Genomic DNA, 19,186 nt, shown 5'->3' with positions numbered 1-19,186 from the left:
GGGATTCTCCGCCAGAACAGTAGGGGGAGCAACGAACGAATCTGTGGGCGTGGAAGTGGAAATCGCTGGCTTGTTTATATTTATAATTATCATAATTCGTTCTTGTGTTTTCTTCTTCTCCTTCTTCAAAATTCTTCATTCGCTTCTGTCACGGCCTTTTAAAAATGGCGCTATTATGCTGTAAAACCGGAAATGTGAGACTCCTGAAAGGATGTGGTTAGCTGGCCAATCACAGTCTTTGCGAGCTGCGTAGGGTCGTAGTGTTTTAGTCGCATAGTCAGGAATTTTGGCCGACGCACTTAAGCACGTAAGGGGGGATATTTTACCGCGCAAGGGGGGGTTATGTATCTTACGTGCTTACGCGTTACGTCTAAAACAGAGCATATATCGGCCTCAGTCACACGTATACCGACCGGCCCCTTGAGTCACTGAAAAATGTTTTTGTGGCCCCTCATCATTTCTACTTGAGTACCCCTGCTCTAGACTACCATGTCCTCTTCTGCAAACACAACAAAGTCACGCCACTCCATTCCTGTAATGAGGAGCTGGCCTTGGACCTGCCAGTAGTAGCTGTGCTGTTTTTTTAATTTCATGGTGTCGCTTTGTAATTTCAAATATATACAGTCAACGTAGCATTTGGCATTTGGGCATTTGATCTCTAACAGGCAAGTGGGTGGATTTTCAGTTGGATCAAACACAATCCCGTCAGGAGATGACCCTAACCAGGGAGCATCAGGGTGATTGACAAAGCCACAAGGCCCGTAACTGGTGTTCTTTACCCTGACAATATTCCTGAATGGCAACAGGCTCCAATGCCAGGCCCCTCTTCATTGATGCTGTTTGAGCCACACCCTTTTTTATTCGCGCAGCAAGGCGTTCTGCTGAGCTCTGACCACGGACATGGCAAATCTCCCTGAAGCGGGAAGATGTGATCCTATTCTTCCTGACTCGGTGTCACTCTACAGAGACATTCTGCTCCCTTGTAGCAACCTCTATATTCCTGGCCATTTCCAAATTAGTTTCTAGAGATTGCAGATGTAGCTGCTGCTGGAGATTGCACACAAACTGGCAGCCAGCCAACCTGTAACCATCTAGAGGTGGTGGTGGAGGGGAATCTGGGTGGAATAACACAATCCGGCTCACAGACACTGGGTGCTGGTAGGAGATGGGACTGCCTTCCTGAACTTTCCCAAATGCTTAGTCAACCAGTGGGACATCAGCACTGATTGCCATGGTGGTGATGAGTGGTGCAATGTCCGCTGAAAAATCCTTATAAACCTCAGCCACTTTAAGGACATCAGGATCAGGCAGCTCCCCCCTCACTGCTTTGTAAAGTGTGCTCCTGTGTGGACTTTCATTTCATAATTCGATTAAGAAAGAATAATTTTGCACTGAAAGACAATCACAGGTTATAACGCAAGACATAATTACCTTACACCATTAGCAACAGTCCTCTGCTTTGGCTTGGTAAACATCACCACCATGTCACTGACCCGGCCTGGCTTCACACCCTATTAATAATATTTATTGAAATGGTCGTTAAAAAAACTATTGAGTCTCCTTCATAGTTTGTCTGGTGTGATGGTGCATTTTCCAAAGCCAGTCCTTACAACAAAATGCCAGCAGCAACGAGATAACAAACGCCGTCACTATTTACCTGTGTAAGGACATGGTTCCCTTTCAAAATGTCAATAGAAAGGGCTTTACAAAGATGGTCAAAACACTCAATCCCAGGTACGCGTTACCTGCCCACACACACTTCAGCCAAATTGAAATGCCAAAACTATACGGCAAGGTCCGCAAGCAAGTGGAGAAACAAATCCATACTATTAAATATTACTGTTTTTCAGAGATTGAGACTTGAGAAAAAAGATTTTTAATTTAGTTATGCAGTTTTGCTGCCTCACCAGTACTTTACCCCTTCAGAAGCATTTATATCGAAATTAGAAGATAAAATGAACATACTATGCCTCAAATCATACTGTGATATACATTTTAGTCCATATCCTACAGCCCTAATTTGAAGGAACTATCTTATGTTAAATTCGAGGTAAGTCAAGCTTTTTGGAGCAAAAACAATAGCTATTTGTTTGCTTGATTCAATTAAAGTTAGCTACTGCTTTTTTGATGTGGTATAACTTACAATAATATTGTTTTTTTAGGACAGTCAACGCCAAGTACTGCACGAACGTAGACCTTGCATAAAGTTAGCAATTTCTGCAACATAGGGCTATTTAGATAAATGTGTAATAAGCGTGTTGTCCTAGGCTAATACACCAACAGCAAATTGATCTATAATATAGGGCTACATTTTGTATCCAAGTCTGTCATTTCAAATCTTTCCATTGTATTGTGTGCTACAACCTCCGTAATGAATATTCACGCTAAATCCCGCCCAGGGTTGCTCAGAATTCGAGTAGCCGTATATCTTTAAACACAGAGTAGTCCTTGGACCGATGATATCCGCTTACCAATAATATCGCCATACAACGATCCTGCATAACAAATATGCGAGACGAGGTGGAGCATGCGCATCAAACCTGCGCGCTGTTTACAAACATACAGTCGAGGAGGAGAAGGCAGTTGTTAAACCTTGTAGTTTGAGCAGAAAATACTTTTGAATGTATAGTTAGTAATTCAATTTACCAAGGGGCTTAATTTAAAGCTACAAAAATAATACAAATCAAACAAAGCAAATTAGACGGACATCTAACGTTGCCAACTAGTGGGGAGGCGTCAACACGATTCCTAACACCAAAACGCAGGGTGCCGTTTTTCTCTTTTTCCCCCTGGACCCGGTTTAAAAAAAAAATGTGTTTGCAGGCACCGAAAAACGCCTGGTCCGTCTGGACAGTGGTCTAAACGCATACAATTTATGCGTTTTTACACAAAAATCGTTTCCGTGTGGATCGGGCCCGAGTCATCTGGACGATGCCCCCGTTGTTTCCAATTTCAACCCAATTTCAGTTTGTCTTCCAGACAATACGCGAGTCGGCCCGATAATATCAAGCTGGTTTGATGTGTTGTATTTCTGATCCTACAGCTGTACAACATGTGATCTGTTGTGTTCCTGATCCTACAGCTGTATAACATGTGATATGTTGTGTTCCTGATCCTACAGCTGTAAAACATGCGATATGTTGTGTTCCTGATCCTACAGCTGTAAAACATGTGATCTGCTGTGTTCACGATCCTACAGATGTATAACATGGGATCTGTTGTGTTCCTGATCCTACAGCTGTATAACATGTGATCTGTTGTGTTCCTGATCCTACAGCTGTATAGCATGTGATCTGTTGTGTTCCTGATCCTACAGCTGTATAATAATAATAATAATAATAATAATAATAATAATAATAAAAAATGAAATTTATATAGCGCTTAATATGGTACTCTAAGACTCTAAAGGTGCGGCCACACCAGACGCGTATCTCGCGTACTTCGCGTATGAAATCGCCATTTTCTCCATAGGGAACCATTGGTTTAGGCGCGTATTACGCGTATTACGCGTATTTCGCGTATTAAGCAACATTTTACGCGCGTATAGCGCGTATATTTACGCGCAATACGCGCTATACGCGCTATACGCGCGTATATCGCGTATATCGCGTACATTTCAAAAGAGTTCAAAAAATTGAACTTTTTACGCGAAGTACGCGAGATACGCGTCTGACGAGACACGCATTGCCCAATCAGCGTTGAGCTTGACCCGACGTCACTGGCAGAGAGTAGTGAGCTTGGACAGAAGCATACGGCCGACATCTTCCTTTTTTCTGTGTGGAAATAGTAACATAGTTACGCCATTAAATGCTTTTATGGAAACATTTCTAGCGAGAAATGTGCATTTTACTTTCATAATGTTCACTCGGTGAATGTGAAGGATGTTTGGTTTGATAGTTATGACGAAGAGGGAACGCTCCGTTCACTTGCATGGACAGAGTCTCTGGTTACTAAGCAACCTCAACGTCTTGGCGGACTATTTCTCTGCTGGGAAACACACCAGACACACCATGTGAAGTTATTTAACCCGATTATTGTTATTTATATCCGAGATTATTTAATCTAACCCGATCTAAACTCTATCACCCAAACACGGCGGCGTTGGGGTTTCCTACCTCGGACTCCAGCGCAGCCACGGCCGACAACTTTCTTTATTCTGGGTGGAAATAGTAACATAGTTACGCCATTAAATGCGTTTATGGAAACATTTTTAGCGAGAAATGTGCATTTTACTTTCGTAATGTTCGCTCGGTGAATGTGAAGGATGTTTGGTTTGATAGTTATGACGAAGAGGGAACGCTCCGTTCACTTGCATGGACATGGACTCATCTAGGCGAGTGACGTAGGCGCGTATAGCGCGTATTGCGCGTATGCGACCATTTTTGACACAAAATGGTCAAGCAACATTTTACTCGCGTATCTCGCGTAAAAAGTACGCGAGATACGCGTCTGGTGTGGCCGCACCGATGTATAACATGTGATCTGTTGTGTTCCTGATCCTACAGCTGTATAACATGTGATCTGTTGTGTTCACGATGCTTCAGCTGTATAACATGTGATCTGTTGTGTTCCAGACAGCTGCGGTGCGTCCCCACGCTGTGGCAGCGGTGCTCAGGGACATCACCTTCACGCAGGAGCGCTACGACAGCTTCATCGAGCTTCAGGAGAAACTTCACCAGAACGTCTGCAGGTGGAGAGCCAACCGCTGCGGTCATCCGCACTGACTAGATTTAATGCAACAAAACGTCCACATTGACTCTCGCCTTAATGCAACACAACGTCTGCACTGAATCTCGCCTTAATGCAACACAACGTCCACACTGACTGTAGCCTTAATGCAACACAACGTCCGCACTGACTGTGGCCTTAATGCAGCACAAACGTCCCCACTGTTTCTAGCCTTAGTGCAGCACAACGTCCACACTGACTCTATCCTTAATGCAGCGATAAGACCACACAACACGTCGTCTTTCCCACACTCCCACACAGTTAGGAAATCATTGGGCGCCCGGTGGCTTACTGGGTAGAGCGTGTACCGTTAGGGCTCAGCCCTTAGGGCAGTGACCCTGGTTCGATTCCCTGGGGTCCTTTGCTGCATGTCCTCTCCTCTCTCTCCAGAACCTTTCTGTCTAACTTGCTGTATCTTCATGAATATAGCGTAAAAAATAAATCGCCTAGAGACGGGGCGAGATAGCGTCTGATTAAGGTCAGTTGATCACCCTAGCATTGAGGTCAACTGCGATCGGGGAGTGTAGGCATACACGATTACTACGAATTTGTATGACAATGGCAGTTGTTAAAAAATATCGAACATGCTAGACTTTACTGTGGGGCGTCCTGCGCAACACGTCAAAAACTTCCCAACTCAGAGGATGAAGATGGAGGAAGAGCGCTGTCAAGGGCTTCACTCACGAGCCATGAGGTATAGGCTCGAAGAAGGCCTTAGCTTTTGGTTATGCCGTTAAGCGTTAAACTGGCTGAGCTGCCAGTTATTTCCACACGGAGCAGAAGGGAATTGGTTGACCTGCGAGGATTTAGATACTTCAGTAGTTTCAACTGACATGGGGATGTGTGAAAAATGTGTTGAGGGCTACTCTTTATTGAGTGTACCTAAAAGAAAACGCCGGGTTCTCTACATTTGGAAAGAGCCCTAGTCCAAACATCATATTTTCTTTCACCACAATGGGGCACTTCACTAAATCTCCATTGCAGTGGGCTGGGCTCCATGGATAATCTGAGATGACACCAGGGGGGCGAAGGCTCACAATATTCCCCTTCGGTTCATTGCACGATTTTGGAGTCACGGTTTTTGCCTCGGTTGGGTACGTTTTTGGTAAATCAGGGGATGACGCAAGTCCCTATTAATACACCCAAAATGTCAGCATGCTTTTTATTTATTTGGCCAACAATTTTCAACTGTTTGCCTTTTCTGTCTAAAAACATAAATTTACTGCAGATGGAACGTAAACACTTCTTCATTATCAAATCTCCTGGAGGGCATGCCCCCCTGCTGGGGGGAACCCACATGGTCCAGGTGACTGGAAGGGCTCTAGACCGCAAGTCCTTAGTATGTGATGCAATCTGATTTCCTCCTAGGTCGCATCGGTGCCAGTAGAAAAGAAAGTTTGTATATGTATGACACATATTAGGTGTTGTCTATAGATCTGTTGCTCCGGTTTAAAATCTATTTTTTTCATGATTATTTTAAACAAGTTGGATGAGTTAAAAATAAAAACAATTATGTTGTCAATTCTAGAATAAATTAGAATTAATCAAAGTTGTATCGACATGTCTCCTTCGTCAAGAGCAGTTTCCACAGGGAAAAGATACAACAGACCATTGGCCAATCTTTGTCTCGGCACAGCAATGGATGGTAGCTTTTCATTGTGAAGACTCTCGGTTCCTGATCGTACTCTTCCTTCAGGAAAAGGACCTTGGTGGCCATCGGCACCCACGACCTGGACACCGTATGCGGCCCCTTCACGTACACGGCCAAGCTCCCAGCCGACATACACTTCAGGCCCCTCAACCAGACCCAGGAGTTCACTGCCGTGGAGCTCATGAGCCTGTACAAGGTAAACACCAGTGAAGGTGGCTGTGAGAGGCTGTTTGAAGTGTAACTGACGCTTTGGTTGGGCCTGCAGACGGACAGCCACCTGAGGCACTACCTCCACATCATCGAGGACAAGCCCGCCTACCCCGTTATCTACGATAGCAATGGTGTCGTCCTCTCCATGCCTCCCATCATCAACGGTGAGCCAGGCCTTGTTGCTCTGGCATTCAGCATAGTTGCCCATTTCAAATATAGAGTATCTGCACAGAGGAACATCATCTCAAAGTGATATTTACATAGAACCAGCGTTTATTTATTGAGATACTTTTGGATTTTCTGATGGATAATTGTTGGGTATTTAAGGACCTGAAATCGTACAGTTTTTAAATGGCATTTAAGTGCATTTATGTTGACCGTTGAATCAATGCATAGCTCTACTATGCAGCACATCACTTTTTTATCTAAAGTAAGTTCTCTTGGGGTTTGGCTTTCCTTAAGTTTATGGTCAATTGTATTTGTAATAGTGGGTGATCATGTCTGTAGGCTAGATGGTCACTAGGAAGTGTACAACACAAATATATATTAAAATATAATTAATATTATGCAAATTAGCGTAGTAAAGGCCCAAGGGTTAGTGTGTTGAAAATAAGATTACCTACACATTCAGATCATATAGTTGAATCCAGTCTATGGTTAAATAATTTAACTTATTCTACTTCATTTAAGAATGCTCGATTCTGATTGGCTGGGAGGGGTGCATTAATCCGGCATATTGCCCGCTGACGTCGGTTCTACTTGCTGCTGACTGAGCACAGTAGATCAATACGCCGCTTGTATAGTTTTCTATCACATACATTTCAAACATGAGGTCCATTGTTGTTTAATTATTTGGAATAAGGAGTGCATGTTTGATCGATCGTCATTAAAGCTGACTTGATACGAATGTAGCAACTACATTATTAAACTAGTGATCAGATCCAGCCTTGTGTGGTTGCTATAGAAACGAGTTACCTACAGCTGAGCTAACGTTATTCACCGTAGTTCTAAAGGGAACTACTTTTCGAGGGAGTTGAACTTAAACAGAGTATACATTTAATAAGCATGCAATACAAATAAGAAAAAGGCTAATTATTAAAGTATTTGAATTGTTTTATTATGTTGGCCGGCGAGAAGTAGAATAAACAGAATAATCACCTCAAGGCAGGGCAATAAACAGTTTGATATGCCCGGCTCGTGGAAGGTTACCGCCCTCGACTTCGTCTCGGGCAGTAAGCCGTCCACGAGCCGGGCATATCAAACTGTTTATTGCCCTGCCTCTCGGTGATTATTCCTTACATAATGTTTAACTGTTTGAGGAACATGGAAAAATTGCCACTTGCTGAGTTTGCATGGCATCCTGGGTAATTTGTAATACTCCCTTAGCTGTAAGTGAGGTACCAAGCTGGCTTTTAAGGTGATTTTAAGGGAAAATAAGCACTCCCTCTTGCTGAAGTATTGGAACACCCTACCCCTCTGTGTGAACGCGTACATTTTAGAGCTAGGCCCAAATCTTGGACTAGTGGGAGTAATGGGACGGGGCCTAAGACTCAAATGCTAGGCCCTTATGGCTCGATTCCACCGAGCATTGCGGTTAGGTCTGGTGCAGTCATTGTAGTACAGTTAGGTGTGGCTCAGTTACGCCTCGCATTTCCACAGCCGACAGTACCCTTATGGTAGGGCGGGGTTTTAGTCTGATGGCGATAGCCGCACAATAAATCCAATGAAAAAGAAGAACGTGACACATTAAACAAAGAGCAACAATGTAGGATGTCCAAACTTTTGCGAGACATTTTCTTCATAAACTAAGCTTTCACTGTTGTCCAAATACCTTGCAGGTACTGTGTTTGTTTGTTATTAACCCCCTGTCACCTGGAAGTGTGACTTCTGTCGACCGATCAATGGACGGCGTTTGTATCTCCAACTTTTTGGCACCCTCTCAGACCTCTTGCTTCTCCAACTGAGGACTACAGAAAAATAGTTACGGCTAATCGTGGCTAAGTTCGTACCCTGCCCACTTTTGGCAGTGGAAACGTGAACTGTACCACACATAATTGCACCTAACCGTAAAGCTTGGTGGAAATGTGCCATTAGCTCATTGTGCTATTCCAGCCTCTTCCATGTGGAGGGGCAGCAGTGGTGGCCATTCAGCATTGACCAATGAACCAGTTTAAGCCATGGCATGGATCCTAATCCTTACTCACCTATGCCTTTTACTTCTATTCCATCTTTCAGGAGACCATTCCAAAATCTCCCTCAAAACGAAAAACGTCTTTGTTGAATGCACAGCCACAGACCTGACCAAGGTAGGAGTGTAAATTATGTAACATAAGACCTGACCAAGGTAGAAACATAAATTATGCAACATCAGACCTGACCAAGGTAGGAACATAATTTATGCAACATCAGACCTGACCAAGGTAGGAACATAATTTATGTAACATAAGACCTGACCAAGGTAGGGGTGTAAATTCTATAACATTAGACCTGACCAAGGTTACATAAGACCTGACCATGGTAGGAGTGTAAATTCTATTACATTAGACCTGACCCCGGTTACATGAGACCAGACTATGGTAGGAGTGTAAATTCTTTAACATTAGACCTGACCAAGGTTACATAAGACCTGACCATGGTAGGAGTGTAAATTCTATTACATTAGACCTGACCAAGGTAGGAATGTAAATTCTATAACATTAGACCTGATCTAGGTAACATAAGACCTCACCAAGGTATGAGTGTACCTGACCGGGTGACATGGAAAGGTTCTGAAGGAGGCCAAGCCTAGCAGGAGCAGCAGGTGTTGCACCTCGGGTGCTCTTGTAGGGGTATAAACATGTAGAAAACCACGATTGAGGAGGTGGTTGCGATGAATCCGGCACCAGTCACCATTGAGTGGATGTTCCCCACAGGCTAAGATCGTGCTGGATATGATGGTGACCATGTTCTCGGAGTACTGCGCAGAGCCCTTCACGTGAGTAAACTTCTCTACCCGCAGTACTCCTTGACTGAAAAGTTACTCTCTACACCCTTTACTGGCTTGTTCCTCCACAGACAGACCCTGCAGCTCTTCTCCAATGATCCCCTCTATGTTGTGTCTTCTGCAGGGTGGAGGGGGCTGAGGTCGTGTCTCCTGATGGCAGTACCTACATGTACCCGGTACTGGACACACTTTTATCACACCTTTTAGATTTGTTCTGTCACATGTCCAGTTCAGTCTGTATCCTTCACAGATCGATTGTGTTCACCAGTCCCATTCAGTCTGTTGTGTTCACTAGTCCCATTCAGTCTGTTCTGTTGTGTCCACTAGTCCCTTTCGGTCTGTTGTGTTTACTAGTCCGATTCAGTCTGCTATCCCATTCAGTCACTGTCCTTCACAGATCTGAGGTGTTCACTAGTCCCATCCAGTCTGTTCTGTTGTGTTCACTAGTCCCGTTCAGTCTGTTGTGTTCACTAGTCCCGTTTAGTTTGTTCTGTTGTGTCCACTAGTCCCTTTCGGTCTGTTGTGTTTACTAGTCCGATTCAGTCTGCTATCCCATTCAGTCACTGTCCTTCACAGATCTGAGGTGTTCACTAGTCCCATCCAGTCTGTTCTGTTGTGTTCACTAGTCCCGTTCAGTCTGTTGTGTTCACTAGTCCCGTTTAGTTTGTTCTGTTGTGTCCACTAGTCCCTTTCGGTCTGTTGTGTTTGCTAGTCCCATTCAGTCTGTTATGTTCACTAGTCCCATTCAGTCGATTTCCTTCACAGATCTGTTGTGTTCACTAGTCCCATTCAGTCACTATCCCTCACAGGTCTGTTGTGGTCACTAGTCACATTCAGTCACTGTCCTTCACAGATCTGAGGTGTTCACTATTCCCATCCAGTCTGTTCTGTTGTGTTCACTAGTCCCATTCAGGTCTTTTGTGTTCACTAGTCCCGTTCAGTCTGTTGTGTTCACTAGTCCCATTCAGTCAGTTGTGTTCACTAGTCCCATTCAGTCTGTTCTGTTGTGTTCACTAGTCCCATTCAGGTCTTTTGTGTTCACTATTCCCATTCAGGTCTGTTGTGTTCAGTAGTCCCATTCAGGTCTTTTGTGCTCACTGTTGCCTGTATCTTTGTGGATGCGTAGGAGCTTGCTTACAGAACGGAGACACTGTCCAGTGAATTCATCAACCGCAAGGTCGGCATCAAGTGAGTAAACGGCGGGCTGTGGGGAAGGGAGGAGGGGCTCAGTGGAAGGGGACTTTGACTCTGGTCATCTCCTAAAGCGCACATCTTCTCAGCACATTATAGATATACGACAACAACCCTAACACAGCCGGTATCCTCCCCCCCCCTCCAAAGCGAGTCAACGGAGCGCATCGCCGGCCTGCTCACCAAGATGTGTCTGCGCTCGCAGCCCACTGGCGCCGGGGACCAGATCCAGGTGGAGATCCCGCCCACGCGCTCTGATGTCATCCACGCCTGCGACATCATGGAGGACGCCGCCATGGCATACGGCTTTAACAACATCCCCCGCACCACTCCGGGGACCTACACCGTGGCCAATCAGGTGTGTGTCTGTGTGTGTTGGTGTGTTTTTACATCCTCAATTTCCGCACTAAATATTTGTGGTGTTATCACAATAGTTGCCTCCATCACTCCAATAGGACTAGGTGTTTGTTTTATTCTAATGGGAGTCTAGCTATTGCTAGAATAGAATATCTGTATTTCTCATTGTAACAGATACAAAAAAAATTAAGTGCAGTCCTTGTTAAGTGCAAAAACATGAGTTCAGTGTAACAACATCATTGAGTTAGTATGCATAAATAATAAATATATATACATAAATATAGTACTACTATAGGCATTAAAAAGCACCTAAGAAACATCCACACAAAAATCCACAGTCGCAAATGTAAAAATTATAACAATTATGCCTTAGTAGCACAATTTATAGAAGTTATGGCCATTGGCTAAAGCTAGTTTGTTCAAGTTTTCATGGACCGGTATCTCCTGCCTGATCAATAGTATCCAGCTGCAGTCCCGAAGAACGACACCCTGGCGTGACATGAACAACCCAGGCGCGACGGAAGTACTCTGGTGTGACGGAAGTGATTTATTTGTGAGACTATCAATCTGCTTAATATATTGAGTAATATTCATGTTAACTCTCACTTACTTCCTTGAACGAAGTGCAGCAAATTTTTCAAAAAGGGCACTGTATATTATATTCGAATTTGGCGAAAAGGAAATAAACCATGGCATGGCTTTAACATGAATATTACTCAATATTTTAAGCATATTGACAGTCTCACTTCCATGGTTGATCTTTGGTGTCTGATAGCGGTGTGTAAAAAAGGTTTAAAAAATAAATCACTTCCGTCACACCAGAGTACTACCGTCGCGCCTGGGTTGTTGTTGTCACGCCAGGGTGTTGTTCTCCGGGGGTGCAGCTGGACTATACTCTGCCTGATGGCAGTAGTTCAAACAGTTTGTGACCGGGGTGTGATGAGTCCTGCAGGATGGATTTGGCCTTTTTGAGGCAGCGAGAGCTGTGAATTTCTTCCATAGAGGAAAGAGGGCAGCCGAGTATTTTCTGTTCTGCCTTTATGACCCCCTGGAGCATTTTCCTCTGTGCCACAGTACAGCTTAAAAAACACAAAAAGACCTAGTATGTCAGTATGCTCTCCATTGAGCAGCGGCAAAAGGACACCAGCAGTTTTTGGGGGATGATGTTTCTCCTGAGAACTCTAAGGAAGTAAAGTCTCTCCTGGGCCTTCTTCACTAGCCCAGTGGTGTTGACGCCCCAGGTCAGGTCCTCCATGTTGTTAACTCCCAAAAAGCGGAAGTCAGAGACCCTCTCCACACAGAGCCCGCCTATCAGAAGCGGCTGGATGACCTTGATCTTTGATCTTATTCCTCCTATAACCCATAATGAGATCCTTGGTCTTAAATGTATTGAGGAGGAAGTTGTTAGTCTGCACTGCACCACCCCACCAAATGCTCCACCTCGTCTCTGTAGGTGTTCTCATCCCCCTTGAGATGAGCCCCATTACTGTGGTGCCAAAGGAACTGCATGTAAACTGCATACGCTCTTGTCCCCATGTCCTTTTCTTTTGCTGTCATGGTGTTGCTCTATCATGTTGTGAGTAGATCCTGCCCCGGCGGCCCCCTAAAGGCCGTTTTACGTCAATGAGCCTCACTGCCTTGTAGCTAGGTGATGCGCCGCATGCCTCCACTGTCATGTATGTGGGGAGGTGTATGATGGCCCCTCTCTGAGTTCCACTGTCATGTATGTTAGGAGGTGTATCAAGGCCCTCTGAGTTCCACTGTCATGTATGTGGGGAGGTGTATGATGGCCCCTCTGAGTTCCACTGTCATGTATGTTAGGAGGTGTATCAAGGCCCTCTGAGTTCCACTGTAATGTATGTGGCCAGGTGGATCAAGATCCTCTCCTTCTAGTTCCACTGTCATGTATGTGGTGAGGTGTATGAGGCCCCTTTCTCATTAAATGGACTGTATTTATAGAGAGCTTTTCTATCAATTTTGTCACTCAAAGCGCTTCACAATTTTGCCTAACCTTCACCCATTGATTTACACATTCACACACCTTCGCAATTTCACCCACGCAGGGCGACAGCAAGCGCTTAGGAAGCAGTTACAGTTAGTTATCTTGCTAAGGGACAACTCGTGGTGTCGGGGATCAAACTAGCAACCTTCCGGTTACCAGCCAACCTGCTCTACCTCCTGAGACACATTCCGCCCTGTTGGCATGTGGCTAGTACCCGGAAAATGGGTTAACCTCTCAGGCTATAGGGATTTTCACTCTTCACCCATGCAGCTGCGTTCTGGAAGATTTCCGTCAATCAAAGCCTAGATTTCCACACAGCCTAGCCTTCCCAGAATAGATGGGCCATGGAGGCCATCCAGCAGACGGTATGCTTATGGATGCCAGCCGCCATGCATCTTGGACAGAGCTCCCTTATCTCGGAATCTGTCCTGTTTTCAACCAGTCTTAAATCTTATTTTTCAAAGAAAATACTATTTCTTACTGTTATTATCGGATAACGGAAAAGCATTGGCGGAGTTAAGGTAAGCGTTGGTGTTTGAAATGCGTCCTCACCGAGGTCTTTGGATTGGTTCCCTCTCTCCCACTTGGATGTCCCCTTCCTCTCCCGTGATGTTACTCCTTCATTCACAACACGGCTGGACCGACACCACAATTGTTACCTGGTCATGAGCAGGCAAAGCATCCTTGCAGATGTCCCGGATATGGATGCCTGTTCCCGGGCTCACAGAACCCTGTGCAGGAAAATGACCCGGGCCTTGGCAGGGTAGACCTGAGCCGTGGCAGGGTAGAGCTGCGTGTTTGACAAGGCTCTGTGTCCTTGTGTCCCCTCAGTACCCCCTGAACAAGCTGACGGAGCTATTGAGACAAGACCTGGCGGCGGCTGGATTCACTGAAGCCCTCAACTTTGCCCTGGTAAGGAGTCCAATGCTAGCAAACACACATGCATGCACTCACGCACACACACCTATACACACGCAACACACGCACCTATACACACAACTATTCACACACACACACACACACGTACCTGTACACACACTAACACACACAATACACACCAATACACACACTCTCTGTAAGTGGCCCTTTGCAGTGTTCTCAGGAGGACATCACTGACAAGCTGAGGAAGAAGCTCTTTGAGACCAGGGCCGCCCACATCGCCAACCCCAAGACAGCAGAGTTCCAGGTCTGTACCTCATCCTGGGGACATTTGGGCCTTTGAATGGATATCAAAGATGTCGATGATTGGTTTCAATGGAAGGATTGAATGTCCATGTACACATGTGGTTCCACTCGTTTACCTCGCAATGCAATTTGAACATGATCTTTTATCACCTTACTACTAATACTTATAGTACAGTACAGTCTATACAGTACAGTACACACTATATACAGACTATACTGTACAGTACAGTCTACATAACAGTACATTGTTTATATAGTAGGGTACAGTCTTTATAGCACATTACAGTGCAGTCTATACAGTATACAGTACACTACAGTCTACAGTAAAGTCTAAAGTACACTACTGCTTATACAATACAGCCTGTACATACTGTACAGTAGTCGATACAGTATAGTATGTTATAACCTGACAGCTCAAGGTCGCTTTCGTCTTTCAAAATTGTAATCCAGTATCAAATCCTATTCAATGTCTTTCTGACTTGACCTGGGTTTCTGAGCTCGCATTCTGCGCTGGCTCCAAAACAAGTTTTGGCTCCCAGATCACTCTGGTGACAAAAGGGCATTTAGGGACGTTTTCAAAAGTCATACTCATCCTGGTGTTCATGTATGTATGCCTGAGGACTGAGTTAGGTTTTAGGCCTAAGACAGCCTAATGCTGTTCCCCTGTCTCAACCAGAGGGAGCTGTGCCCCTCATCTGTTAAGGCGTGTTTCCTCCGGCGGGTGCGGCTAGGCTGAGTATGACTAGATCCGGTAGTGAAGGTGCGGTTAGGCGCAGCTCAATTACGGCTTGCGTTTCCACCGCCGACAGTGCCCTTATGGTAGGGCACGGTTTAAGCCGGATGGCGATGGCCGCGTCAGATGCAAGCATTGTGACCTCATAGCAGCCCGACACAGTGTAGCCTGCTTATAAATCCAATGAAAAAGAAGGAAGCGACACATTAAATAAAGATCAACAATGTGGGACGTCCAAGAAGGATGGCAAACTTTTGCACAACATAAACCAAGCTTTTGCCTTGTCCAGAATTACCTTGCGGGTACTGTGTTTGTTTATTATCCCCCTGTCGCACGGAAGTGAGCCTGCGTGTGTAGCTCGAAATTGTTGGCACCCTGTCAAACCGCTAGGTACCCCAACGAGGTGTACTGAGTGATAAGTACGGCTAATCATGGCTAAGTCCGGATCCCGCCCACTTTTGGCAGTGGCTACACGAACCCTTCCGCAGCTAATCATACAAAACTGAACCGCACCCTCCGGTGGAAACGTGCCATAACACACACTAAACAGCCCTCAGACAGCCTGCTGCTGTTCCCCTGTCTCAACCAGAGGGCGCTGTACCCCTGATCTGTAACAGTCACACACCAAACAGCCCTCAAACAGCCTGCCCCTGTTCCCCTGTCTCTCCACCAGGTGGCACGCACCACGCTGCTCCCAGGCCTGCTGAAGACCATCGCGGCCAATAGGAAGATGCCGCTCCCTCTCAAACTTTTTGAGATCTCAGACGTGGTGCTGAAGGATGAGACCAAAGGTATTGTGTGTGTTTGGGTGATTTTACGTGTTGTGTAAGTATAAGAGATACAGACCTACCTATAACAAACCATTAGCAAATCATATACTGTCTGCATCTTAACCAGAACTCACTGTTATTCCTGCATTGCGTTTTCCACTGGAGCTCCTCTGGTCAGCACGTCGGTTCACTACTTTTACTTTTGTAGAGCGAGCGGGAAACGCATCTTAACACCAATTTAAATGTTTTATCCATTGGAGACCTTACAGGGCGAACAGGACACCGATGTGCAGCAGAGGTGTCTCGCTTTGCCTTGAAGGGGCTTATTTTCGATAATGACCGGCGACGTTCTATACATTATCCCGCTTATTACAAGTTACCGGACTACTACCCATGCAAGTGAACGGAGCGTTCCACAGCATTGAGAAGACCCGTGTAATAAAGGCCTGTAATATTTATGTTAATGGCATATATTTCTCCTCAGTTTAGGCCAATAAAGCAATGATTAAAAATAAACACAAACGCTCGATCAAAGGCCCGACCCGACCCGGCCCGCAGGTCGAGCCAGGTCCGGTCCGGCTCGGGCAGAGAATCTAAACTCTACCGGTGATCACCTCTTTAGGTCCCCACCTCACGTGATATCTGTTGGTTATCCAACATCTAGTTAACTGTTAAAAGGGATGTGATTGTATACCCTCTTTGTGCGCGGGGAAGTCGTCCTACTCCTAACTGCTAGGTCACAAAGGCAAGCAAACCTTTCTGAACTATTAAAGGTGTATCCTACATCTCAACATGGTGTATTTGTAGGAAACTGTTTTTCTGTAGTTGTTTCTGATTTGCTTGGCGCTGGTTTCCTTCGAGGGTTTGCATCCCTCTTGTCCATCGTCCATTACCCTCAGGTCTCTCCCTAAAGCTGTCCCCCAGGCCTATAACTCCTGTCTCTAACCCCCCCCAGACGTGGGGGCCAGGAACAGCCGGCGGCTGTGTGCCGTGTTCTACCACCGCAGCCCGGGCTTCGAGGTGATCCACGGCCTACTGGACCGCGCCATGCAGCTCCTGGAGGTAGCGCCGGCCCGAGGAACGGGGTACCACATCCAGGCTGCTGACGGTGAGGCCACTCTCATTCCCCTGCTGCTGGCCCTTTCACTCTTTACTCTCATTCTTTACTCCGCCACCCATCCCATCTCACTCTCTACTCCCTCATCCTCTGTCTAACTTTCAGTCTACCCCCCGTCTCCAGCTCCCTGTCTTGTTCCAAGGTCATCCAGCAAGATATCTAGTGTTGCTCTTGGCCCAAGCATGGAGCAAAAATCAATGAGAGAGGCCCGCCTCTCTTCCTCATTGATTTAGAGAAAGAGAGAGTGAGAGACTAACTGCAGTGTCACTCAGGGCCTGGTTGGACACACACCTTGGATCATCTGACATGCACCATCCATACACTAAAATAGTTTCCCTCTCTCACTCAGCAGTGTTGTCCAGAACCCTTCATAGGCCATTAGCCTCGATCTGTCAGCGCATTGGAAAACCCAATGACAAGGTCATGGCGCCATTGTAAAAGCTCACAAGCAATACACCACAGAACACAGCATCAGACATTCCAGTCGGCTCTGCTCCTCCAGGGGGAGGAGCTCTGACTGGGAGTGCCTCACCCTCTGAGAGGGGGACAGGGTGAGGAGCTCTGGTTGGGTGACCCTCACCCTCTCTGAGAGGGGGACAGCAGCACTGACAGGCTTAGGGTTCCGGCCCACACATGAAGGGATCCAGGAAGTGGCTTCCCTTAGATCCAGCTTGCTCCTGCTCTGCTTGAAACATCAATAAAAATGTTTTGTCTTTTTGTATTGTGGGAAATTGTTAAATGCAGGAAATATTAACAGGGTAATCCAAATATAGTCACGTGGAAACATTGTAATTGTCCATGGTGTCCTGAATTGCTTGACGATGTGTGTGGTCTGATGAACGTGATGCACGCAGGCCTCTGGTGCCCATCAGCAAGGCAGCGTTGGAAGCAGCCAGCCAGTCATGTGTGTCACATCCTCTTTGAGAGGACCTCATCTCACCCGTGTCTCCTCGCGCTCCTCAGACTCCACCTTCTTCCCGGGCCGCTGCGCCGAGGTGTTTGTGTGCGGGGTCAGCGTGGGCCGGCTGGGGGTCCTCCACCCCGACGTCATCCAACGCTTTGAGCTCACCATGCCCTGCTCCGCCCTGGAGATGGACCTGGAGCCCTTCCTGTGATGTCACTTTCCCTCTTAACACACATGCCTTATCTGCATGAGAGTCGTTACGATGGCTCAGTCTTATAAACATTGCTCCCCCCGACATGTAGAGACGGATAGTGCTTTAAAACAGCCTGTCTGACCCGATGGACAGTGGATGTGTTTTGTTGCGGCCTAGAAGGCTCTTGTTTTCTAGTTGACGCCATACTGATTATAAAAAGCCTGTTGTGATTAAAATGAGTGAATGACCTCCTGGTGCCTGCCTGTGTTATTGCTGCGCGTTCTTGGTGTCTCTGTGGTGTGCGTTGGTACTGATGGAGGAGATGGTGGCGTCCGGTGGAGGGGTGGGGCTCCTCAGCCTGACTCACTCTGGTTGTGTTGCCTTGGTTTCCCCAGCGGCTGCCACTCAGAGGTGCTGCTCACGCACGACGTCCCCTTGCAGGAGGTCCTCCACCACCGGTTCGTGGAGGTCCCCGTCCCCGCCTCCACCCGGACGGTGTTCGGGGACCTTGGCACCGCCGCCGGGCTGCGGGCCCTCAACGAGTTCCTGGCCCCGAGGAGCTACATCGAGGGGTTTCTGGCGTCCAGCGCCGACACGGAGGTGCTTGGGGCTATACCGGCGGACTGCCCCCCGCCCCCGGCACTCTGCCATGCCCTACGCTGGTACCGCCACACCCGCTCACTAGGGGCCGGCTGTGGCCTGCCCGCCGCACGGCGCCGCTACGTCCTGGAGGCAGAGTGAGAGCCGTAGTCTATACTCCTCAGAACACCGCCCAACATACAGGGTGCCTGCACCCTACTCCTCAGAAGAAACCCCCCCCCCCCCCCCCCCCCCACATACATTGTATCCCATGGCCATGCCTGGCCATCGATTACAAATACTAGAGCTCACATGATTGGTCAAATAAAGGAAAGGATCTGTATAAGGGATTTGTATCGTTGTCTTTCCAATTTTCTTCACATCAAGCCTAAGTAAGCCTAAAGAAACAATGAGTTTGACTCCATAAATGACTTGTCAAAAGGAAACAATACAAACAAATGAAATCAAAATAATGGTCCATAAACTGGTTCTGCAGGCTTCTAGCTTTCCATTGATTTCCATTTGGAAGAACGGTGCTTTGGAATAACGTGTTGAATAAAAGTTTTGATAGAGTGTGATGTCA

The 19,186-nt window shown here is 46.5% G+C and overlaps 1 protein-coding gene across 2 annotated transcripts in view; it reads left to right on the top strand.

Moving 5' to 3' along the window:
* Positions 1-19,176, top strand: part of farsb (phenylalanyl-tRNA synthetase subunit beta) — a 34,650-nt gene extending 15,474 nt beyond the window's left edge. The window contains exons 5-18 of one of the 2 annotated variants that reach the window (XM_030380428.1): positions 4,575-4,690; positions 6,425-6,575; positions 6,645-6,753; positions 8,825-8,895; positions 9,502-9,563; positions 9,697-9,748; positions 10,699-10,760; positions 10,914-11,121; positions 13,954-14,034; positions 14,216-14,308; positions 15,714-15,831; positions 16,766-16,918; positions 17,891-18,038; positions 18,420-19,176. In XM_030380428.1, the coding sequence (XP_030236288.1) occupies positions 4,575-4,690; positions 6,425-6,575; positions 6,645-6,753; positions 8,825-8,895; positions 9,502-9,563; positions 9,697-9,748; positions 10,699-10,760; positions 10,914-11,121; positions 13,954-14,034; positions 14,216-14,308; positions 15,714-15,831; positions 16,766-16,918; positions 17,891-18,038; positions 18,420-18,765 (1,770 nt within the window). In that variant the 3' untranslated portion in view covers positions 18,766-19,176. Of the gene's footprint in view, positions 1-4,574; positions 4,691-6,424; positions 6,576-6,644; positions 6,754-8,824; positions 8,896-9,501; positions 9,564-9,696; positions 9,749-10,698; positions 10,761-10,913; positions 11,122-13,953; positions 14,035-14,215; positions 14,309-15,713; positions 15,832-16,765; positions 16,919-17,890; positions 18,274-18,419 lie in introns of those variants that run through there. The other variant, XM_030380429.1, reaches the window with a different exon arrangement.
* Positions 19,177-19,186: the final 10 nt, after the last annotated feature.

The sequence above is a fragment of the Gadus morhua genome, chromosome 16 (genome assembly GCF_902167405.1).
Source record: "Gadus morhua chromosome 16, gadMor3.0, whole genome shotgun sequence".
Taxonomy (NCBI): Eukaryota; Metazoa; Chordata; class Actinopteri; order Gadiformes; family Gadidae; genus Gadus; species Gadus morhua.
Note: the sequence above shows the minus strand (reverse complement) of the source record. Positions and strands in the feature narration are given on the sequence as shown.